Source organism: Lissotriton helveticus, chromosome 7 (genome assembly GCF_964261635.1).
Source record: "Lissotriton helveticus chromosome 7, aLisHel1.1, whole genome shotgun sequence".
NCBI classification, from domain to species: Eukaryota; Metazoa; Chordata; class Amphibia; order Caudata; family Salamandridae; genus Lissotriton; species Lissotriton helveticus.
The window spans coordinates 983252830-983277964 of record NC_136068.1 but is presented as its reverse complement, the minus strand read 5'-3'; the positions used below and the strand labels follow the sequence as shown (position 1 = coordinate 983277964).

General features: G+C 48.9%; 1 protein-coding gene across 2 annotated transcripts in view; it reads left to right on the top strand.

The window, feature by feature from the left end:
- Positions 1-25135, top strand: part of DCTN4 (dynactin subunit 4) — a 138489-nt gene that overhangs the window by 99039 nt on the left and 14315 nt on the right. For both annotated transcript variants that reach the window (XM_078653607.1, XM_078653606.1), the window contains 4 exons: positions 15710-15783; positions 20389-20443; positions 20989-21090; positions 21960-22057. In XM_078653607.1, the coding sequence (XP_078509733.1) occupies positions 15710-15783; positions 20389-20443; positions 20989-21090; positions 21960-22057 (329 nt within the window). The remainder of the gene's footprint in view (positions 1-15709; positions 15784-20388; positions 20444-20988; positions 21091-21959; positions 22058-25135) is intronic.

The window sequence follows — 25135 nt, the reverse complement described above, 5'->3', positions numbered from 1 at the left end:
CTGTGCTGCCTACCTCATCAAAATAAAAATTGCCACGCAATTGACCTTTATCTTTTTAGACATTGTTGCTGTAGCCTTCATTTATGATAAAAGAAATGGGAGTTCTAGATCTAGACGGTGACTATTGACCTATTAGAATAGAATAGTGGATGTGCTTTACATTTTCTTGGCTTCCAAGATGCGGGCAAGGACACATCTCCTAAGCTGCTAATAGGATCACCTTTTCAGAAATATTACCCCCTTCCCAAAACATTGTTAATACCTTTTGAGGTCCCCAATTGTAGTGTTCCAAGGCTACCACAGATTTTGCCCTGCCAAATAAGGATTTTGACACAGATTTCCATTATTTCCTCTCTGAGGCATTCCATGCTAGGTTATCACTCACAAGGCCTCTGGGTGAGCAAGAAATTCAAGATTTTAGGGCGATTATAGGTTGTTCTGTTGGACCAACAGATTCAAATGAGTAAATGTTTGCTGAAGAAAATAATGGTCATTGCAGTTCCAATACATCAAAGGAGCCATACTATGTATTTGTATTTCTTTATCAGGAAAGACATCCCAACGCAATAATTTGTTTTGATTTGTAAATATACAGAAGTTGAGCGAGGCGTTCAAGAGAACAAAATCAGGTTCTACACCAGATTTTCCACATCTGCACGATGGGGATTGGGTGGTTTCACTAGGAAGCCTAGTTTCATGTCTCAGTTTATGAAAGGAACTTTCTTTGGTTCAGTTAGTGTGAGAAGCACTATAACTTAATAGCTCTTTCTTTTGGTATAAGATTGGAGCCTGTGGAGGTTTCAGAATGCATTGCGTGGTTTATTTTGGATATTTATAAAGTGCAGCATTCACCTTTGTGGCTTCTGGCACTAAAGTAGCTAAAGAAAACAAACTGCATTTACTGTGTTGGTTACGATAAAAGAGAAGGTATTCAGGTTTTTATTAAAACTTGGTGAGCGAAGTACATTTTTCAATTTGAGGGTAAATTATTCCAAAGGTGAGCAGCCAGAATGGCAAAAGATTTTCCTCCATAGTAAAATGTATTGAAATGAAAGGTTTGCTAAAACCAAAGAGTGTAAAAATATCTGATGGTCTTGGCCTTTAAAACTTTTGAAACATTTCAAGACGGACCCAAAGTATTAGACAAATTGTTTTAAAGTGTATTCCGTGGTGGATTGATAGCTAATGTGGTTTATCGCGAATTGATTTGGCTTTAGCAAAACACAGTACTGTGGCAATCAGCCCTGCTGCTTGATTTTGAATTGTTTGAAGTCATTTTAGAGGGGATTTTGAAGAACCGGGGTTTAACCCAGCGGCGTCAGGGACACGCCTAAGATCTTCGAGTTCACCTGTCTTGGTATTCAAAGACACAGAATACTTCTGGATGGCGTCAGAGACCAAGTTTATTAGCTGCAGCTAGTAACAGTGATCCTAGAAATACTTCTGGATGGCGTCAGAGACCAAGTTTATTAGCTGCAGCTAGTAACAGTGATCCTAGAAATACATCACGGTGTAAATTCTCAGGAGACTGCTCATTTTACTAAGGCGAGACGTCTCCTTTTATACCCAATATTCACAATGTACACCCACTGCACAAAATTCTAGCCAATAAGATACATTTTCAAACAAAGTATCACATAGCAAAAACTCAATTTACAATATCCCAACCCAAAAGTTAATTATTAGGAATGTCCCAAATTCAATCTCCACAAGTCGGACAAACCTATAATTGAAAGCACAACCCATGTAATGAAGAAACATAAAAAAGAAACCGTAACAGATGCTGAACAAGATAAGGCATGTGCAAGGAAACTAAAAACGATATCCTGAACATTGATTGGCAATCTCAGACAAAGATCGATTAGGGAAATTGGCTTTGCGAGGTCAGTTTCAGATGAAGAGGTCAGTTTCTTACAGTTCATTTCAGAGTCAAAAAGAAACCTAGTTAATGTATACATGAACTAAGAAGGCCAGGCCGCTTTGTTCGCCAGGCTACCTTTACAGGCCTACGTGAAGGCAACACAAAATGGTGGCACAGAACAAAATGGAGTCAGACTCGAGAATTACAGAACCTCAATTTAGATGTACCAAGTTAAAAGAATTGCAATGATCGAATCTGGATCTTATCTTTCCACCTACTGCCAATATTCTGTCGTCCAGTGAGAGAGGGAGCTGAACAGTTATGTGCTTAAGCTGGTACAGGAAGAAACAGCAGAGAACTGGGTATCCATTATCAGTTTGGCATTTAGTTTAACACCAAGAAGTGTGATATTCACACCTAGGTAGTGAGATGGTATCTAGGGAAGCAAGCTAAACTGTAGCAGTTCATTTAGGCTGTTTCCTTGCATTTCAGAAATTGTGTTTTCATGCTAGTTCTCATCCAGTTTAGGTCTATTCAATTCTTCATATTGACTTGGCAATTTTCTAGTGTCAAGACTGCCATTGGTCCCTTTCAGACAGAAACCTGTGTATTGTCTGCATAAAATAAGCTGCCAAAGTTTCTAATTAAGCATGCAATTGAGAAAATCGTTTGGATACATGAATTCCAGAAAGGAGAACAATGTCTGAACAGTTGTTAGGTCTGGATCAATATATCATGGTCTGGTTTCAACAGCCACCAAGACTTCTGATAATAAAGCATGCATATTGTTGCAGTTAGAACCCAGGTGGAGGTCGTCAACAATTTAAAGAAGGGCAGATTTAGTGCTTGTCTTGGAACTCGCTTTTGCATCATTGAGTAAACTTTGGTTCTCAAAAAAGGATGGCTGTTTGCTCTCTGCTCTTGGTAGGATTTTTGCTAAGGCTGGTAGGAGTGTAATGGGATGATAGTTCGGCAGAAGGTCTGAATTTAAGTTTAGCCTCTAAATGATAGGTTTTACAGTTCCCTATAACCGTTCCACTGGATCTATGCCTGAGCTTAAAGCCATATTAATCTGAAGGATGGCCTGTGTAGTTTAGGAGTTTGTGTGTAGAATTTTGAAGGGAATTGGGCCTGTCAGAGCCAGATTTACATATCATAGTGAATTGAAGCAGATTATTCACAGATAGTCTGTGAAAGCGTTCCACAGGTTCTGGAGGCAGCGAGACCCCTCCTGGAGCCATACTTTCTAATGTAAACTGTGGCACAGTCATGGACAGCTATACATATCAGATTGAGTTTATCAACAGAGTATTGTATCAAGTCATTGTAGAACTCTTGGGAATAGAAAGGAGAAACCAGATTAGAGGTAGCAGTTAATTCATTCTTAAAAATGTATGTTTCTTTGTTTTATTTTCAACAGTGTCTATACGATTAAACTTAAGTATTTTCTGAATAGCTTTTTTTTTATTTTTTAAATATACAGTGACTTAAGTACTGAGGAATAACTGGGCTACCATTTGTGCTCAGATTGTTCGGCTTCAAGTTTGTTTATGGTTCGTTGCAGGAAACAAAGGGGAAACTTTGGGTTTTTCTTTGTTTTTTTTTCCTTTCCTAAAGGATGGGCTCATGAAAACCTTTAATTGAAGATTCCTCAAAGATTTACAACTCCTAATAGATCTTCATGATGCGGGTTTGCAAATCATTTTAAGACTATGGACTGGTTTCTCCTCAACATGTTCTATACTCTGGTGCGAAAGTAATGGGATATAGGAGATTCAGGAGCTTCTCGCAAGTAACTCAAAGAATCTGGCATTGGAGATAGTTGAGCATTCAGCTTCTAGCTGTTTACCCTCTTGATCTTTGGAAGTCACCAACTAATTGATTCATCAACCCCTAGAGGGACATAAATGGGTCTTAACCTTTAAAGTGCTCTCAGAAGTCTTCTCATGTTGGAGGTGGCAAGACATGATCTTTTCACTTATTTCTCCAAGTTCCAGGAGCCATGGTGTCAGGGGAAAGTTCTTTGGATAACTTTTGCAAGAAGATTTCTCCCCGCTTTTCCTCCAAATCCACTTGTTTGCATGATGATCAACAAATTGAAGCCTATCACATAAAACTGATTGATATTCCCATATTGGCTACTTCATTAGTGGCATCCAGACCACCACCTGCTGCCAATTCAACCCTAACAAGTGACTTACTCCAGGTCAGAGTTAGACTGCTAGGATAGACCCTCCATTCCAACCTTTAATCTCTGAAGTTGTACTACTTGGCGCCTGAATTAATATACTATGGACACCTGAAACTTGCATACCTTTGAAACGCTATGCTAAAAGAGGAAAGTGCCCTTCTAGAAGATCCTTGTCATTTAGGTGGAAATTATACTGTATCTGGTGTCTCAGTGAACCAGGGGTAACTGCAAACACAACAATGATGGACAGAATGTGGATCAATGTCACACATTCACCCCAGTCCAAAGATCTGGGCCCAAATCCATCGTTTTTCCACTCCACACCACCCTGGGTTAGACAATGGCGATATGCAAATCAGCGCTGACCCTGTGCCCCATGGGAACAGTCCAGTCCGAACTACAAAAGCCATGTCCTTCCCAGAACGGAAACAAGCATCCGAGGACCGGCCCGGTTTCAAGGTAACACCTCTCTTCAGCCCGGCTAGCTTGATTCCAGTGGTGTGGAGTGCCTGGGACTCACGTCTGAGCATCCCCAGTACACTTAGAGCGGTAACTGCAAACACAACAATGATGGACAGAATGTGGATCAATGTCACACATTCACCCCAGTCCAAAGATCTGGGCCCAAATCCATCGTTTTTCCACTCCACACCACCCTGGGTTAGACAATGGCGATATGCAAATCAGCGCTGACCCTGTGCCCCATGGGAACAGTCCAGTCCGAACTACAAAAGCCATGTCCTTCCCAGAACGGAAACAAGCATCCGAGGACCGGCCCGGTTTCGAGGTAACACCTCTCTTCAGCCCGGCTAGCTTGATTCCAGTGGTGTGGAGTGCCTGGGACTCACGTCTGAGCATCCCCAGTACACTTAGAGCGGTAACTGCAAACACAACAATGATGGACAGAATGTGGATCAATGTCACACATTCACCCCAGTCCAAAGATCTGGGCCCAAATCCATTGTTTTTCCACTCCACACCACCCTGGGTTAGACAATGGCGATATGCAAATCAGCGCTGACCCTGTGCCCCATGGGAACAGTCCAGTCCGAACTACAAAAGCCATGTCCTTCCCAGAACGGAAACAAGCATCCGAGGACCGGCCCGGTTTCGAGGTAACACCTCTCTTCAGCCCGGCTAGCTTGATTCCAGTGGTGTGGAGTGCCTGGGACTCACGTCTGAGCATCCCCAGTACACTTAGAGCGGTAACTGCAAACACAACAATGATGGACAGAATGTGGATCAATGTCACACATTCACCCCAGTCCAAAGATCGGGGCCCAAATCCATCGTTTTTCCACTCCACACCACCCTGGGTTAGACAATGGCGATATGCAAGTCAGCTGTATATATATTTCTTCTCTACTATAGTAAATTTGGCTACCATTACTTATTATAAGTCCCATTCCAGTGATGAAAGATTTCTACAGTAATTGAGAAAAATATGTCCTCCTTTATAAAAATCCTCATCTGTTGAATTTGGCATTTCTTAGTCTTCCGTGCCCCTCCTCCCCCAATTTGAACTTATGCATAAGATTGATCTGGAACATCGTTCCTAGAAAGTTGCTTTTCTGGTAGCTAGAACATTGGCAATAAGGATGACTGAGGGTCAGGGCATTTGCACCTAGAAACCTTAGACGATTCTATTACAATAAACCTTCTGGAAACGTTATCTCTTCTTCAATCTGGCAGAAAGGTTGATTGACTGCTTCAGGCTGGTGGGCTGTAATCATGCACTATTTGATACCAGATGGGCCCCTAAAGAATTATAACCATACCTGCAGCCTCTCTTAGCACCTAAACGAGAGGCAGTCTGACTAACTGCTCCCCCTGCTATTCGTGCCCATGTGAGTCTTTTCATAGTGAATGCGGCCTCTGCGATTCTGTTTGGGTGAGGAGCACGGGGGACGAAAATGGCATAACTGGGGTGAAGGGAATCCCTTGTTTTCCTCTTGCCCCCCAGCCAAGCTACCCTGTTCCCTCCACTTTTACCATTGGGGCTGCAGAGCAGCAGTGTCCCACCTTCCATCTGACCATCTGCAAGATTCCCTACTGTGGGCCAGGAGACCTGCTTCCCTGGAGCTCCCTACCTATTTCCCCAGCCCTTACCAGTTCCACGCTACCCCCATAATTCCCCCCCCCCACACACACACACACACACACACACACACACACACAGTCCACTCCAGATTGAACAGTGACAATCTTGAAACTGAGCATTTGCCGGGTGGCAGCTGAAGTTGGCCATCGGTCATATCTTTTGAGTTTGAACAAACACCATTCCACCCCCCTCCAAATATATTTGCTATTCCAAGACCTAAAGTACTGCAGGGAGAAACAGTAAAATAAGACACCAGTAGACAGTGTATCTGGAGAGATTCAATACACACCCAACCCCCCCCCCCCGCCCTTTTCCCAGGGGTGTGTATACCGAAAGCTAGGCACTCTGCACTGAAGAGGGCAATGAAACTAATTACCATGCAGACAAGAAGTGCAGGGTTGTCATCTTGATGTAAATGCCGGTGTCCAGCTTGGAAAAATAAAGAACCTTTAAAGTTAATCTGCATGGAGTGTGTCTTCGTCCTGAAGAGCAAATTGGTTGTATGTATGTATGTATGTATGTATGTATGTGTGTATGTATGTGTATGTATGTATGTATGTATATATATTTGCCATGTGAAAGCCAAATACACCTGAACTCTTAAAAAACTTACCTTGAAACAGTGGAGTCAGTTTGTTGGGCTGGTGCCGCCGGATTGGGTATTAAAGAAGAAGAACGCCAAAGAGATGTATATTTTCCTTTTTATTGGGGGTAGTAACCCCCAGCAACCCTCTTTTGATCTGTTTTGAGAGGAACCGGTCAAGCCCCCCTTTTTTTTATATCCACGTAAGTTTTTTTTTTTTTACCTTTGTTTGCCACTGAACCCTAATAAACCCTTTCACCTCTGCCTAATCCTAGTCACCCTTACCCCGATTACCCGCACCTTAACCCTCCATTTTTTTTTTAACATTACGATAATGTTATTAAAATAAAATATCTGCAGAGTAAAGTACCTTGTCTTACAGGATGCGGGGCAAGGTAAAAACCCATTAGTCACTCACCTGTGTGGTAACAACTGCAGAGTAAAGGCCATGATGAGGACTTTTGGGTAAAAGTTACATATTGGGTGTGGCCCTCATCGGATGTTAGGACTACTTTCTTCAGTCTACCTGCCACATTCTCAAGGAGCTCCCAGCGTGATCTTAGCTTGAAGATTTCTATCTTACCCTATCCTTATAGGAAGTGTCTGAGATTATAGCTGCAATGGACACCAGTAAAACTCTGGGACTGTACAGATTTCCCATTGAATGTTTTTTAGGAATTTGTTTCTCATTTGATGCTCCACAGACTGAAATTATTCAGTGAGGCTGTAGAAACTGCCTGCTTCCCAGAGGATCTAAGGGTCGCAGCTGTCCTTTCTGATAAAACAGGCAGGGGTTTCTGAGATTTTATCAGTAAGAACTCCCCCCAAAAAAAGAGAAACCCTTCAAGCACAAAGGGAACTGGGTTCAAACAGTTAGTAACAAAGAATTGGTCCCCATGTTATCATTTACTGCCTTTTTTCATACACATGCCCATTCATATGTGTGCTATATAAATAAAATTATGTCATACATGAGAGTGAACCATTAAGACCAGAATCTGATAGACTACTAGCCGCAGATTCCTTCACGTAGAATTATCCCCAGGCGTGAGACTGGATCCGGAAACTTTGCCACAGCATCCCTGCAGCGGCATCACGCGACTCTGCCAAGGCGTCATCCGCGTACGTGATGTCAGCGAGGTCACATCAGCCCCACCTCGGCGTGCCTACATCAGTTTTTTCCTTTTTCCCGTGCAACGCGGATCCGGTCTCTGTTACGGGCCTGTTTGGGGCCCCCTTTTTTTCTTCCCATTGTCTAATTTTTGGTGGAACAGTGTGCGAATGCCTTCGGGATTCAAGACTTGCACGTTGTGTGGGCGTCTTATGTCGGCGACGGACCCTCACCCCATTTGTATGTGGTGTTTGGGGGAGGATCACGGCACCACTGACTGTGAGGCGTGCCAACAGTTGAAGCGGGAGCTCTGCATGAAACTACTCTCAGCGCGCCTCCCAATGTCTGCTTACTCTCCTCGATCAGCCTTGGCAGGCGGCTTCAGATACAGCAGTTGCCGTCATCCTCGCCCTTCTCCGATGTTGCGAGAGCATCACTCCCCGGTGGGTAAGTGTCACAGTTTGTCCCCGGGGGCTGGTGTTCGGCCTGCCGGGGGCGTGGGCTCTTCTCGGGTGATGCGGCCCAGAGTGTCGACCTCCTATCCACTCTTTCCTGGTCACTGAGCGTCGAGAGTCCAGGTGGAGACTTATGCGGCGGCTTTGCAGGCCTTGCTGGCGTCTCCTCCTCCTCCTTCCCCTCCTGGGGTGTCAGCGGATCCCTTGCCTTGAGCGAGGCCCTCCGCGGCACCGCCGGCAGATCCGGCGCCCGCTGGTTCGGATCCAGGCTTGGAGGATGTGGTACTGTCTGGGTGCGGCTCTTCGGGGGTCCCTCCTTCAGACCACGGCGCCTCTGCCTCGCCGCAAACTCCCGCTGGAGTCCCTGTGGTGTCGCAAGAGGTCGCGGGGGCTCGGGTCACATCTCAGAGCCCCGCTCGGCCCTCTGGGCAGGCGAAGGCCTTGCCCACGGCGCCGGCACCTGCCGGTCCAGGCGGCTCCACAGGGTTTGGTGGACCCTCCTCATCCCGCCCTGGGTCGAGGATGGATGGGGACCCCTTGTCCTGCTCCGAGCCTTTCTTGCCCCTCCACAAAGGCGGCTGTCTCGGAGGTTGAGTGCTCTGGCGGCGCCGCATGGATCACCGGGCCACCTCCAACGCACACTCGGCCGAGGCTGGCAGAGGGTTACGTGTCATTCCCCTGGTCCCTCTCGTTCCTCCACGCAGGCGGCTCTCGTCGGTGGAGGTCGAGCCGGTGCCGTTCAGGTGCCGCCCCTTGGCCACCTCGGATCTGGCCCCGCTCCGGTCCCCGGCACGGTGTGGCTTCGAGGATCCTTCTCCGGCGTCACCGTTGGTGCCGGATGGTCGCGACGTTCTGCCTTGGGCGGCGGACTCTACGGCTCCGCACAGGGGTCGGGCCGCGGATTCGTCTTCGGATGCACCCTCTTCTCCGGAGGTTGGCTGCATTTTGGTGTCATTCTCCCCAGAGACAGGCCGCCACGTGGTGTCCTTTTCACCGGCATCGTCCAAGGGCGGCTTCCCACCATTTTTGAGGCAGAGGTGTTCGTCGGAGGAGTGGCAGGTCACCCATTCTTCGGTTCCTCCCGACTTCCAGGTCTGGCCTTTGCCCACCCCTCTTAGCTTCGGGGGCGGCTGCCTTAGTCTGCAGCCGTCGCCCAAGGAGGAGCTGATTTCTCCACTGCGGGCCCTTCGGAGGCAGGTGCGGGCTTCGCTCACGCGGTGTCCAGGGCGGTGGGCATTCTGCGCATGGGTGACCCGGTTGCTCACTTTCCGGTGGACCATCTTTTAAAGGTTCTCCACCAAAGCTCTGGTGGGAGGGAGATTTTGCTTCCCTTTGAGGGTTCGCTCCTTTCTTCCCTGACTGGGGCTTGGGGGCACCCCGCTTCAGGGAGCCGTTGCCTCACCAACTTTAGCACCGGCACCTCCCGGCGCCACATGACCTGGGGTGTCTTTCCCTCCACCCCTCTGCCTCAGTCCACTTTTGCGGATTGCTTTTCCCTCCCTGCCGCCACTGTCCCGGGAGGCCCGCTGGTTGGACTCTTGGGCGTGCAACATGTTCATCTCGACCAGCGCTGCCCTACGGGCCCTTAACACCTTGTGTGTTGGCTAGGGCCTCCTCTTGTTTGTGGGACTCAGCTGAGTCTTTGGAATCCGCTGCTTCCCAAGAGCTGGTTCAGGTGGATTTACGGTATCATGCGCTGGATGGCCCGGAGCTAGCGGCGTTTATTCTCCGCTCTGCTCTGGACATCTCGGAGGTGCTGGGCCGGACTGTGGCTTACTCAGTCGCCTTCCGTCGCCATGCTTGGCTCCTTTTCCTAGTTTTCCCCGGGCCCTCTCGGCTTCTTTTTCCTCCTCGTCCTGTCTTGGCATTGGACGGAAGCTCTGTTGCCTTGTAGGGGAGTGGGGTGCTCAGCCTCCCTGGCCTTGCCCTTGGTTCCTCTGCTGTGAGTGTACGGGCCTCTTCAGACTTCTCTCTTCCTCCTACATCCTCTTGGGGTCGGTGGTGTTCTGCTTGTGGGAGTTCCTCTTGCCTGTCAGGGCCGAGGTAACCTACCTGGTCCGCAGATCTGGTCCCCTGTGAGATACTCTGTTCTGTCCAGGCTGGTGGGGTCGTTTCGTGGACCCTCCTTCCCCGGGGGTATTGCTAGGGTATCTATTCTACATGAAGGAATCTGCGGCTAGTAGTCTATCAGATGTACGAGTTACTTACCTTCGGTAACGATGTATCTGGTAGAGACGATTCTAGCCACAGATTCCTTCACGGCCTGCCCTTCCTCCCCGTTCTGTAAGGACTCTTTCTTCTGTGCCCGCCTCCCGGTGGGGGGCTGTGCCTCCTGTGAGTGCCTTCTTTTGCTCTTGACGGGTGGCTCCGTCTGGTTGCAATTCATTCCTCCTCTTGGTTCTTGGAGGATGTAGTTACGGTGCACTGGTGCCCCACTGCTCTGGCTACTCCAGGTTTGGGGGGTTTGCCTTCAATCTCTGTCCGTCCCTCCCCTTCCTTTCCTTCCTCTTGCTGTTAGGGGTCCTGGCCCCTCTGCTAACCTCTGAATAGGGGTCCCCTGGCCATGCCTTGCCCTTGTTCCTTGGGAGGGTGGTTGCCCTCTATGCTGGGGTGGCTTGGAAGTTTGTTGTTCCTGTTTGTCTTGGGACTGGCTCTCCTTCCTTGTTTCTGGATGGGGGTGGTAGGCCTGCTACATGTGTCCTGACTTTTTACGCATGTTCCTTGTCCCCTGGGAACGGGGGGGTGGGGGGAGGCTGGCTACATACTGGCAGGGTAGCTGGTCGGGGCACTGCTCTGTTCTTTCTTCTGCCCCTGCCTTTGGACACTGCAGTATTACGCTGTTCCTTATGGTGTAGTTGCCTCCACTCTTTTTTTTACTCTTTCGCACACTGTTCCCATGCTCTCACAGTTTTTTTGTCTGTTGGCTCCGCGTTGTGGTGCGGAAAAGTTCTCCGAAGAAAACTGACGCAGGCGCGCCAGGGTAGGGCTTATGTGACCTTGCGGACGACATGTACGCGGACGACGCCTGGGCGAGTCGCGTGATGCCGCCCGCCTGGGGATAATTCTACGTGAAGGAATCTACGGCTAGAATCGTCTCTACCAGATACATCGTACATTTCGTCCTCTCTTTAAACTGAATTTTATGTATTTGCGTTTTAATGGTGTACTTATAATCATAATCAATTTTCAATAAAGGAGAGATTTTTTTTACTAAAACAAGGCCTTTATCAGTAAGAAAGTCAATAACCATAACTTCCTAGATGGATCAGGTTCAAAATGGCTTTTATACCAGGGTGCAGAAATTTGCTTTTTGCGTCTTCAGTTTGCACTAATCCGCATGTATGAATTCTCCAGCCCCAGGGTGATAATCTTAGTTGATTTCAACCACTTGTGTTCTCTGCCCTCCCCCTAGCCCTAGTGCAAGTAAATGGCATTTCACCATCATTCCCTACTGAGAAAATGAAGGACTTCTATCTGCCAACTAAGGAGAACATGGAGATCAAGCGCTATCTGAAGCAGCAGGGGGAGAGCTGTGTCAGACCCAAGACAATAACTTCCCTATGCTACCCTCATTATATCCACTGCAGTAGGAGGAAGCATATCTCAATGCTTGGCAGAGTGGCAACGCCTCACCATTGGCAACTAGATGCTCTTTACTATGAAAAAACTATCTCTTATATGCAAGATTCCAGAACACAGTTGTTATGATCAATACTTCTACTTGCAGATTCCTACTTTTGAATATACCAGGTGTCAAACTAGAGCTGGAAACATTCAATAGCTCTTCCAAACTTGTAGAGGATGCTGAACTATTTTGGTGCAGGGGAAAGAAACCACAGTGACATGACCAGAGCGCACTGGCCTTAATTCCCTGACATCCATTTCCTTATTTCTGCACCATTCAAACTGGGTCCATAGCTTGTCTGAGACTTTACTTCATGAAAAGAGTTCATACAAGCCTGCTAGACAGTTCTTTCCCAACACCCTCACCCACCCCACCTGCCAAGCATTTAGGGTACTCAATTATGAAACCCCATGACGTTTGTGGGGTCTGGGCTTGGCTCAAGGTCGTCTGACTCTTGCTTTATCAATCATCTGAATGTGATCAAGAAAATGGAGGCTCATATTTTTATGTCCCGGGATGGCCATCTAGCTAGTCATCTGTCCCGGCCAAGGTCAGAGTCCCCTCCCTCCTATTCTCCCAGGCCTTATAGGGAGAAAACACCAGAAGAAGAAACAGTATAATTCCTCTTCCAAAGGCAAGTCCTTGAGTTGCTGTCCACCTCCTGCGGAATTGTTGCCAGAGCTTTTAGTGATTCCTCCTTAGGATGTGGCGTTGGCAGGTTTGGGTTTCTTCCCTGCACCATTGTAGTACTCTGGACTGCCTCAGACCTACCCTGACCCCTACCAGGGTCCGTCCTCCTCTTTCTCAACACAATGTTTGATGTGTTTAGGCAGGCAGTGGTGCCTTTGAGCTCCATGGGGCCCGTACAATTTCATGTCCAGGAGTACTTCCCTGGCACCGTTCAACCCGTTTACTCTTCCAGCTCCACCTGGGGTCAAGTCATAACTGACTTTTCACTGGCAGATTACGGTCTGATGACTCTGCCAACGCTGCCCTCATTTGAGTGCTGCTGGCTCCATCTCCACCAGCCTTAAATACCAGCTCCACTAGGCTCTTCAGGGGATGAGCCCCAACTAAATTCCTAGAAGCTTCTTCCTAGGTCCAGTGCAGAGGCCTGTGCCCAAAATAGGAGCAACAGTCTAGGAAATAGCGGGCGAAGGGAGAATGAGAGCAGTGTTTTAAAACTATCTTTAGGTCTAATCACTTGGACATGCCTGAGATTGTGCACCATGACACAGATGACAGGAGTGAGGTAGCTATCCTACTCCTCAGCTGACTATATATTGTTGAGGAACACAAGTAGTTTGGAAACCTCACTGAAGATGGCGATGGAGTTCCCATCCGGGCCACTGCCTGCTGAGGTGGCTTCTGCCCACTACGTGATTCTCAAGGCGGCAGAGGTGCTGCATTTCCTGTTACCTACAGAGAAGAACAAATCGAACCTACTAGCAGAGGTGCTGTGGTTGTCTGTAAGTATCAGAACTACTGTTTGTTTTCTTTCAAGCAACTCTTTTGGATCAACGCTGAGATCGCAGTGTGGGAGAAACCCACTTCTGCCCCGGCAGTGAATAGGTTGGTGGCAAGGAAGTACAGGCCTGCTCCAGGACATCCTCTGTTCCTTTCTCTCCACCCATCCAAGAGTACTTAGTGGTGTAGGTTTCACGCTGACGGAAGCTGACTTGTGGTGTCTTCCCAACAGACACACTAGATGGAGAATCTAAGAAGGAAGAAGCCGTTGACAAGGATTTTTCAGTTCGTAGTCTGGCCCTAAAATTGTTACATGCTGCATGCCTGCTGAGGAGATGCACCCATGCCTTGTGGGATATGGACCACATGATTTTTTTCGCAACCTTCCAGATCACCTCAAGGAGCATTTTTACGATTCTTTGAGTCGGATAAGTTGCAACCAGGCACATCATAAAGGCGGGTCTGAAGACAGTCCACTCTGTTGCAGGGTATAAGGGGTCTTTAGTATCCCTGCATCGGCACAACTGGTTGACTGGTGGTTACGGACACCTCTGAAGGTCAGAAGTCCCAGTGTTTCCATACCTAGACAACTGGCTGCTCAAAGCCTGTTCATCGCAGCTGGTGTTGCAGCACCTCCCGGTAATAGTGCCATTGTTATTCAACCAGGACTTTTATATCAACATTCCCAAGTGTCATCTAGAGGCCTTTCAGCACCTCCTGTTCATATTGGCAGTATTAGGCAATTAATCACTTCAAACTTTTCCTCCTCGTCATAGGTTCCAAGATATTCAGGTTCTGATTACAATGGTTGGTGATAGGGGTTGAATTAGAGTTCCAATAGGGCTACGCCTGCAAGGCCTGTTTGCTTCCTGCATCCGCTTGTTCACATATGCATGCTGGCACACAAGTGCTTTCCAGTGGTGCTTCCCAAGGCAGTGGTCTTAGCATGGGAGAAGTTTCCCAAACTACTTGATCACTAGGGAAACTGGAGTGAACTGGATTGGTCTTTGGTGGAGAAGAACTTGTTCCAAGCTATTTCCTTCTACCCTCCACCAGTCGTGGCCACAATGGTGATGAATGTCTTTACTCTCCAGAGGGGGACTTAACTAAAGGAGCAGGAGATCAGAGGACTCTAGTCTCCAAAGGAGCAGGTATTCCACATCAACATGCTCAAACTGAGTGACTTGGCTGGTGTGCAAGGCCTCTGTCCTCTCCCTTTCCAGTCAGTCTATCCAGATCTTGACGTACAATACAACAGAGATGTGGTACCTCAACAAGCAGGGAGGAGTGAGCTCTCACATTCTCTGTCGGTGAATGTTGTGGCTTGTCTGGAGACCAGCTACCTAGAGCTTTGCCTTATGGGATACCTCAGCCAACCCTTGGCCTTAACAGGGCAGTGCATCCATGGTCTCTTTCATTTTTACATGTTTGGTATGATTATATGGGCTATTTTAAATTGTTTTAATCATAGTCTTATGTTAAAGAAAATGCCTTTTTAATGGCATCAAGCAATTTTACTGTTTTGAAGAGTTTTCTCTTGCAAATGTTTCCGGGCTCTCAAAGGGAGACCGAGCTGTTACTTTTTCCTGAATTCAACAGAGTGCTGTGACGAAGAGCCAGTATTACAAGTAGCAATTTTTCTTACTACTAAACCGAGTTCTACACCGTGGGTATTCTTTTTTGAATTTATAAACGCACCACCCACCTCACTGTGTTTCAGGGACACAGTTGGGAAGTAATACTTATCTTTCTAGTGATCTCAAAGCAACGGACCACCTGATGACGATAATGGACAGGGATAGCTTTTCATTACCAATTATGCTGGTGTATGCACACCATTTTGTACTTCGGTTTTACAATGAACAATAGTGGTGTTTTCAGCCAAATGCACAATTATGTTTTAATTAGCTTAAAAACAAAGTAAGAGAAAGAAAGGGATACCTGATTTGGCAAGTTTTCTAGCTGTGTGTTTATAGATTGAAAATATTTTAAAATGTGTTCCAAGATCTTGCAAATTCACAGAGATGTCCAACTTTTAAGAAATCGGCTGGAATACCAATGGGGAACAATGATTACAAGTGTGTATTTTTTCTTTGTCCATGATACATCTTTTTAACACACACTAGTTGACCAATGATAGGCTCGCATGTTGATTTTCATGCCTCTATGTTGCCCTAGCTGAGCAAATATAATGGCATGGTTTGACATTGTTAGTATTAAACAGCGTTCGTGAAGCACACAATTTGTCATTACTTTATTATTGCAGCACAGGTTAAACTCTGAATTTATTTTGTGTTTCTTCCCTTCCCCAACAGAAATGTGAGCATAACTTGAGTAAACCAGAGTTTAACCCAACATCTATCAAATTTAAAATCCAGCTGGTGGCTGTGTGAGTATTCTGGCATATTGGACCACTATTTCTATCCCTTTACCCTAAGTAGTCCATGTGTATGGCCACATATATCATGCTTCCCTGCCGTTTTGTGTGCATTTGTTCCAGCTGTGGTAGGGGGGTCTTTATCTCTCCCTGCTTCTACTTGGACGGGGTCTCTTCTTATTGATGTGAATACTTGTGTGTAGCTACTGCTGTGAATATCTGTATGTGTTGCCTTTCCTTCTTGTTCTTTTGCTCATCGGGCACACAAATGGTTGCAGGTTATTTGTGGGGGGACTCGTCCCAAGTGTCGGTAAGGCAAGTCCAAGATACTCGTTCCAAGGGGCAGTAACCTTTTGGTGAGTGGGCAGTAACATTTTGGTGGGAATCATCCCACACTTGCGTCTATAGAGAAAATTATCTGTAGTAGAACTAGGATTACAGGTAAGTTACTATTACTTGGTGATTTTTCTTGCAGTATAACTAATACTTGCATCTTCGTGTGTCTTCTCAGAAGTCTAGATTATGGTGCTATATACTTGATGAAAGGCTCTTTATTTCCCTTCTTTGATGCACACTATAGCAACAAACATGTCACCTTTATAGCCTTCTTGGTATAGTGTTGTACTACACAATGAGATCACTGGCACTCCTTCAACATCCGTCTCCCACAAACTTCTAGCGAGAGAATGAGTAAGAAATCTTAAAGCTTCACTTGATAATAGGGCTTTTTAGGTCTCGCCTGTCGATGCGCATGCGCATCGAGCTTGCGAGACTATTGCGGCTTAACCACTCTTTAACTAACAAGCAAGGAATCGTGGCGATTCCTTGCAGTGCCCGTGACTTTTAAGCTCAATGCGCATGTGCATTGAGCTTAAAAGCGCGTGCACATCAGTTCCCTCAGCCGCAATCGCCGTCTGTTCCCTCAGCCGCATTCCTCCGACACCTTTTGAAGTGAAGCTTAGCTTCACTTCAAAGGCCCCGGCTTCTTCACACCCACATGCCGCTCTCCCCGCTCCGCCCCCTCCCCTGCCCGCCGTGTCCACTTCACTTTGACGGCCGCAGGCACACAGGTTTCTTTCATCAAGTCCCCGCTGCCTTTCGGCATCTGACCCCTCCCTCCTATTGACAGCCCGTCGTTTCTCTGGAAGCACCCTTTCTCTCGCAGGAACTAGCTACTCTCCGTCAGTGACCGTGTTTTCCCTGTCTCTCGCCAGCCTTTCCGTATGGGCGACTACTCGCTCCCTGTCACAAATTACTCTCTTGCGGTCACTTATCACTCTTTCTATAAAACTTCAGATATACGTTTGTGTGTGTACTCTGATCGTACATTACGTCATTCCATGGATTACGACACCACTGCTCGAGAGGCCATGCTCACTGTTGCCACCGCATACACCGCCCGTCCTCCCCTTCTCGCTGGGCATACACTGCCCGTCCTCCCCTTCTGGCTGTGCATACAACATTTGTCCTCCCCTTCTTGCTGTGCATACAACACCCGTCCTCCCCTTCTTGCCGTGCATACAAAGCCCACCCTCCCCTACTCTCTGTGCATTCCCCCGCCCGCCCTCCCCTTCTCTCCATGCATTCCCCCGCCCGCCCTCCCCTTCTCTCCGTGCATTCCCCCGCCCGCCCTCCCCTTCTCTCCGTGCATTCCCCCGCCCGCCCTCCCCTTCTCTCCGTGCATTCCCCCGCCCGCCCTCCCCTTCTCTCCGTGCATTCCCCCGCCCGCCCTCCCCTTCTCTCCGTGCATTCCCCCTCCCGCCCTCCCCTTCTCTCCGTGCATTCCCCTCACCCCCTTCTCTCCGTGCATTCCCCTCACCCCCTTCTCTCCGTGCATTCCCCTCACCCTCCTCTCTCCGTGCATTCCCCCCTCCTCCTCTCCGTGCATTCCCCTCCCCCCCTCCTCTCCGAGTGAGCATGGCAGGCGATAGCAGAGGAGCCACGCGCGATCCTCATCGACAGCGCGTGGCCCCTGTGCAGTAGATTGAAGGGAGAGGAAGGTACGCAAATGCAGTGCTAAGCAGTCATGTTTATTTTCGTGGGTTTCAGTGTTTTGCCAGGTGAAGAGGCGATGTTACTTCAAGCTCGTAGCCCAACAGGTGAACGACGTTCATGCTTAAAGGCGGCAACTTGCGGGATAATCAGTGGGTTACTTTTCACGCATGCGCCTATACATTTTTTATTTTACTAACTATATGGTTGTTAAAAATGTTTAATCTTTTTTTCCCGCGTGTCAACCCAAGTCCCTACTCTTTTGCCAAATTCCGGTAACAGCCCTACCTTTCTCACGTTGCATACCCGTACACACCCCCCTGCCCTCCCCTTCCCGCCGTGCATACCTGCCTGCCTTCCCCTTCTTGTATTGCATACTTTTCGCCATGCATACACCGCCCGTCCTCCCCTTCTCGCCGGGCATACACTGCCCGTCCTCCCCTTCTCGCTGTGCATACAACATTTGTCCTCCCCTTCTTGCTGTGCATACAACACCCGTCCTCCCCTTCTTGCCGTGCATACAAAGCCCACCCTCCCCTACTCTCCGTGCATTCCCCCGCCCGCCCTCCCCTTCTCTCCGTGCATTCCCCCGCCCTCCCCTTCTCTCCGTGCATTCCCCCGCCCGCCCTCCCCTTCTCTCCGTGCATTCCCCCGCCCGCCCTCCCCTTCTCTCCGTGCATTCCCCCTCCCGCCCTCCCCTTCTCTCCGTGCATTCCCCCTCCCGCCCTCCCCTTCTCTCCGTGCATTCCCCTTCTCTCCGTGCATTCCCCTCACCCCCTTCTCTCCGTGCATTCCCCCCCTCCTCTCCGTGCATTACCCTCCCCCCTCTCTCCGTGCATTCCCCTCCCCCCCTCCTCTCCGAGTGAGCATGGCAGGCGATAGCAGAGGAGCCACGCGCGATCCTCATCGACAGCGCGTGGCCCCTGTGCAGTAGATTGAAGGGAGAGGAAGGTACGCAAATGCAGTGCTAAGCAGTCATGTTTATTTTCGTGGGTTTCAGTGTTTTGCCAGGTGAAGAGGCGATGTTACTTCAAGCTCGTAGCCCAACAGGTGAACGACGTTCATGCTTAAAGGCGGCAACTTGCGGGATAATCAGTGCGTTACTTTTCACGCATGCGCCTATAAATTTTTTATTTTACTAACTATATGGTTGTTAAAAATGTTTAATCTTTTTTTCCCGCGTGTCAACCCAAGTCCCTACTCTTTTGCCAAATTCCGGTAACAGCCCTACCTTTCTCACGTTGCATACCCGTACACACCCCCCTGCCCTCCCCTTCCCGCCGTGCATACCTGCCTGCCTTCCCCTTCTTGTATTGCATACTTTTCGCCATGCATACACCGCCCGTCCTCCCCTTCTCGCCGGGCATACACTGCCCGTCCTCCCCTTCTCGCTGTGCATACAACATTTGTCCTCCCCTTCTTGCTGTGCATACAACACCCGTCCTCCCCTTCTTGCCGTGCATACAAAGCCCACCCTCCCCTACTCTCCGTGCATTCCCCCGCCCGCCCTCCCATTCTCTCCATGCATTCCCCCGCCCGCCCTCCCCTTCTCTCCGTGCATTCCCCCGCCCGCCCTCCCCTTCTCTCCGTGCATTCCCCCGCCCGCCCTCCCCTTCTCTCCGTGCATTCCCCCTCCCGCCCTCCCCTTCTCTCCGTGCATTCCCCTTCTCTCCGTGCATTCCCCTCACCCCCTTCTCTCCGTGCATTCCCCTCCCCTCCTCTCTCCGTGCATTCCCCCCCCTCCTCTCCGTTCATTACCCTCCCCCCTCTCTCCGTGCATTCCCCTCCCCCCCTCCTCTCCGTGCATTCCCCTTCCCTCCCCTTCTCTCCGTGCATTCCCCTTCCCTCCCCTCCCCTCCGTGCATTCCCCTTCCCTCCCCTCCCCTCCGTGCATTGATCTTCACCTAATCTCCCGTTTCTGTCCCACACACATGCATCCTCACATTTCCTACTTTGATCAGTCACCGCCCTTGTCATCCTATATACTCCAGATCATAGCAAATGCAATGTTCTTGGATTTTCGTCACAATAAAATACACTGAACATAATCTTCACAAAATTTATTTACAAACGTTTAAGCTATTGCCATTATAAATTACAATAACTTTTATTTAAGTATTAATTATTTACAAAATTAAAAGCCATTGTTATTTGTAATATCAATACATCTAAGTCACGTAAATACAACACACATTGCATTACAAATGCTACAGGTGTCACATTTGCGAAAGTTAAAACTTTTGACATTGTAACTGACAAAGCTATTAATTTTGCTATTTTCAAAACCAACACATAAATAAAAAAAGTGTCATTTACAATACCAATCGCTCAAACTTTCCTAATGCGAAAAGTTAAAAGTATGGGCATTGTAAATCACAAAACAAAAAAATAAAATGTCATTTAGAAAACCAATAGCTCAAACTTTCCTACTGCGAGACCTATTGGCAACGCCAGTGCTTGTTTGCGTTGTTGTGCATTGCTGGGAAAGAGGTAGTGCAGTTTTCATTATTCTGAAACATACTAACATATATAGAAAGGGATGTAGTTGTTGCTTAACTGTTGCTGTTCGACCAAGAATTGTAACTGTTTACTTAAGCTGTATTTGTATTACTTTCAAATGTGTAGGAACTACATCCCGGAAGTAAGGATCATGTCCATCCCCAACCTGCGCTATATGAAGGTTAGTAATTTCCTTTGGGAGAAGCAAGGACAAAAAGGGCAGGTGGGATGTTAAAACTCCATAAAGAAATGGGCAGAAATATACAGACTATCTTTGAGGAAAGCACCAGCCCTCGTTACTCTACCAATCATGACTTTGATAGAACAGTTGGTCTTTTGAGTGGGATCTTTTGTTCACTGGGGATCATCATGTCATAAGCACCGAATTGTACCGCCCACGCATGGGCTAATTCAGTGCTTATGATTATGACTTCGAAGACAATTCCCCTGGAGGAGAACGAGGATTACGTGTCAGTACATTATCCATCTCTTCAAATGCCTGGAGCAGATTAAAATATTACCTGGGCCTTGCCTGCCTTTCATTTTCCAAAGCTACTAAAACTTGTACTTTTATTTTGCGAAAAGAGAACATATTTGCAGTGCTGCAAGATTGGAAGAAAGCACTAGATAAAGAGTTTATGGTCATTTAATTAGATAAGTGTGGATATCTTTCTCCTTTATGAAGATAGCTCGTCTGAAATATGTCCTTGCTTTTATTCTCTCTAGGAAAGTCAGGTCCTCCTGACATTGACCAACCCAGTAGAGAACATCACCCATGTGATGCTTGCTCCTTGTGAAGAGGATCCGGAAGATGATAGCAAGGCTAAGGTGCAGTTTCCTGCTCAATATTTACTTTATGATCGCATGATTACTCCTCACAAAGGATAACTAGGCAACCTATGAATGCGGGGACCTATTCTTTTCACAGGGTAGGATAGTACCTGACCATCAAGTGTTGTCTCAACAGATATTTCATCCCAACGTAGTAGCAGCCTTAATTTCCTTCTTGTTCCACTTCAACGTGGGTTTTGCATGCAACCTCTGCACCCTAATTTCGAGTCAAGGTTCACAGACATTAGTCTTTCTACTACCTCCCAGTAAAGTGATGCATTGTATGTTTCTGCGCTGTTCAGTCCACAACCTGATGTATTCCTGTGTAAAGGCATAGTACTTGTTGCTGTGTTTTTTCTATCTCCTCCGGATCTTCTGTTGGATATTGGACATTGTTTTTCCTCGTCTCGCCGCTGTGTCTCCTTTCCCTCCCTCGCCCTCTCCCTCCTTCGCCCTCTCCCTCCGTGATCCTGCGGATGACTCCCCTTTCAAGCCTTACAAAACCTTCTTTGTTTTTCTCCTAAACCCCTGTTGCGAACCCTCACCCCCCACCCTCCCTCATGCTCCAGATAACTCGTACATGTTTTTATTTTATGCTATGGTAACGAATGTAACTTTGTGTCACTTTTTCTCATGTAAAGCGCTCCGATACCTCAGGGTCTAGCCAGCGCTATATAAAACTTTTCAAATAAATAAACTACCTCTGGCTGACCTTATAGAACACAACAGTAACTGGCAAGTCTTTCAGAGCCTGTTATTAGCCGGTGTTTAGTGCCTGCCTTTAGAATTTTCCCCAAATAAAAATCATGTAGACCCCTAAAATAATTGGATAATGATGCCTTTTATTTCCCTGCCTGGTGTTACAGGTTATCGTTCCTTTGAAGGAGCTGGTCCTTGCTGGAAAAGATGCTGCTGCAGAGTATGATGAACTTGCCGAACCCCAGGATTTTCAGGATGATCCAGAGTGAGTTTCTCTTATTAATGTCTCCCTATCTAACCGCACAAGTGTTCTTGGTAGAACTTTGATAACTTAGCGAGCCACTGAAATGACTGACTCCCAGTCAGATGCATAGAAATCCGTAATGAATCACCTTTATTTTGTAAGGATTTGTTGTGCACTCACTTCTTTTCTCTATTGATTGATTTGTTTGCATGTCCTACTAGTGTCTGCCACCATACCTTTGCCTCAGTGTCACTGATTTTCCTTCTTTTGATCTGCTGGATTACAGATGCTACCTCCTATTGCCCCATTCCCTGTGCAGGAAATCTGAAAGAAACAGGTTAGTATTAGATTTCTTATCTTAGAATAACCCCAGGCGTCAGACTGGATCCGTAAAATTTTGCGTAGCAGTGCCCCTGCGCGTCGGTAGGCGTTGTCTGTGGCTGCGTCGTTGGCGCCGGAATGACGTCGTTGGAGTACTTGTGGTACCCTTTAGTCATTTTTTGACTAAGTTTTTTCGATCCTTTTTGGATCTGTTTCGAGTCTACGACTCCATCGGTGCCGGTAGGGATGCCCGGATTCAAGCCCTGTGCCAACTGATGTCGGTTACGGACCCCCATCGCAGGTGCCTACATTGCCTGGGGCCCGACCACGATGACAAGTCGTGCCCCGACTGCCGGGCCTTGACGTCGAAGGCTAGGCAGGAGCGGTCCCGTAAGCGCCTTGAGCTCCGGCAGTCGGGCTCGAGGTCCCGGTCTGAAAGGAGGTTGAAGGACCGGTTACGGGGCCGGAGTCATCACAGCTCGGCGAGTCGACACCACTCATCGGGCTCCAAGTCCTCAGGTAAGAGGCACAAGAAGTCGAAGAGACCACATCGCTTGTCTGACTCCCAACGCGGCTCCGCCGGAGCCGCAGGCATCGCGGCCTGCTTCATACCCGCTGGTCCCTGGGCAGAACGCGACGCTGGAGGAGATCGAGGCCTTCCTCATGGCCATGAGGTCGCTCACTCCTCAGTCTGGTTCCGCGGCGCCTTCGGGCCAAGCGGCCCCGACTGGGAGCCCAAGCGAGCCGGGTGCTTCGGCCCTGGCGCTGTTGGCGACTTCGGTCCAGTCGCCGCAAGGCCCCACTGGATTCGATTCTGGATCCGGGTCACCGCTGGTCGACCTTACGACCCCGCCGGCGTCGTCCCCTAGGATGTCACCCCCGGCGCCGTCCCCGCACGATGCCGTCCCTAGTCCAACCCTCGGTCCGGATCCGGCGCCGGAGCGGCGTCGCTTGACGCCACATTTGGCGCCGGCCGAAGAGGAATTCTTCGAGGATCTGGGTCCATCCTTTATCCCTGAATTTCAGGACACGGACGACGAGGGTGACTGGGGGGGTCTGAGGACCCCCTGGCATGTGAGTGCCAGTCATTTCAGGACTGGACACAGGAACTAGGGGAAACCAGTGGCCTGGATATCTCCCCATACACTGGTTTTGTCTCCCCTCCTACCGTGGCTATGGAGGAGGGGGCTGCTTAAAGTGTGGTGCTGATGAGGGCAGCCAAGGCCTTGGCTCTTGAGCTCCCCGTCACAACGGTGAGGTTTAACATCCTCACGGAGGTCCTTAAACCGCAGGTAAGCTCCCCGGAGCCTCTACTGCCGTTTAATGAGGCTCTCACAGACGTCCTGTTGGGCACCTGGTCCAGACCTACTACAGGTCCCCCTGTAGATAGGAACATCGCTAGGCACCACCGCCCTGCTCCGGGCGACCCTAGTTTCTTGTCCACCCACCACCGAGAGCCTGGTTATCCAGGCCTCTACTTCCTAATCCCCATTCCCAACTGCGCCACCAGATCGGGAATCCAAGAGGTATGAACAATTCGGCAAGAAGATGTTCTCCTCCCTTAGTTTGGGATTGCGGTTGGTTAACACCGCGTGCCTCTTGGGCTGTTACACCCACGCTCTGTGGGATACGGTCGCGGAAGTGCTGCCTGAGTGCCCGGAGGAAACTCGCTCAAGCCCTCGCGGAGGCAAGAGATGCAGCGCGGTATTCAATACGATGTGGACTGGATACCACGGACTCGCTAGGAAGAGCGATTTCCACGTCTGTGGCGGTTCGCCGCCACACCTGGCTGAGGTCCGCCAACTTTTCGGCCGATGTCCAGAACACCCTTCTGGAAATGCCGTTCGATGGCAGCCACCTCTTCGGTGGCAAGGCAGATAGTGCGCTGGAACGCTTTAAGGACTCTAGGGCTACGGCCAAGTCCTTGGGCCTGTCAGCCCCACGCCAGCAATCTTCTGCACAGCGCTCCTAAAGGGGTGCCCCCTCACGTCCTGCCAGCCACGGGCCACAGACTACCATGCAGCGTGGCGGCGGTAACAGGGGACAACGGCGCGGCCAGTCCACATCCACCCCCGTAGCATCTGCCTCAAAGCCTTCCTAGTCCGAGCTTTAAGGCCCATTTGACGCCATTGGGGGGCAGGGTTTGCCATCACCTCCTCCACTGGCGTGTCGGGGGATCACTGCAACTTCTGCAAGAGGAAGTTACGGCCCTCTTGGCCAAGGGGGCCATCGAGCGCATTCCTGGGCCAGAAGTAGGGTGTGGTTGTTACTCCCACTACTTTCTGGTTCCCAAGAAGGGCAAAGGGGGCCTACGCCCTATCTTGGACCTGCGGAACGTCAACGGCTTCCTCCGGAAGGAGAAGTTCAAGATGCTGACTCTCGCTCAGGTCTTAGCTGCCCTGGACCCGGGAGACTGGATGGTAGCGTTGGACTTGCAGGACGCTAATTTTCATATCCCCCGTCCTTCCGGCCCACTGGCGTTACCTGCGGTTCATGGTAGGCCACGAGCACTTTCAGTTTACCGTGCTCCCCTTCGGTCTTACCAGCGCCCCACGGGTGTTCACGAAAGTGATGGCGGTGGTCGCAGCTCATCTGCGCAGGTTTGGAGTTTCAGTCTTCCCCCTACCTCGATGACTGGTTGTTGAAGGCGGGCTTGCCCCAGACAGTCGACAGCCACCTCCAGACTACGGCCGACCTCCTGCACCTGCTGGAGTTCTCCATCAATGTGCCGAAGTCGCACCTGTGTCCCTCCCAGAAGCTCCTCTTCATCGGAGCGGT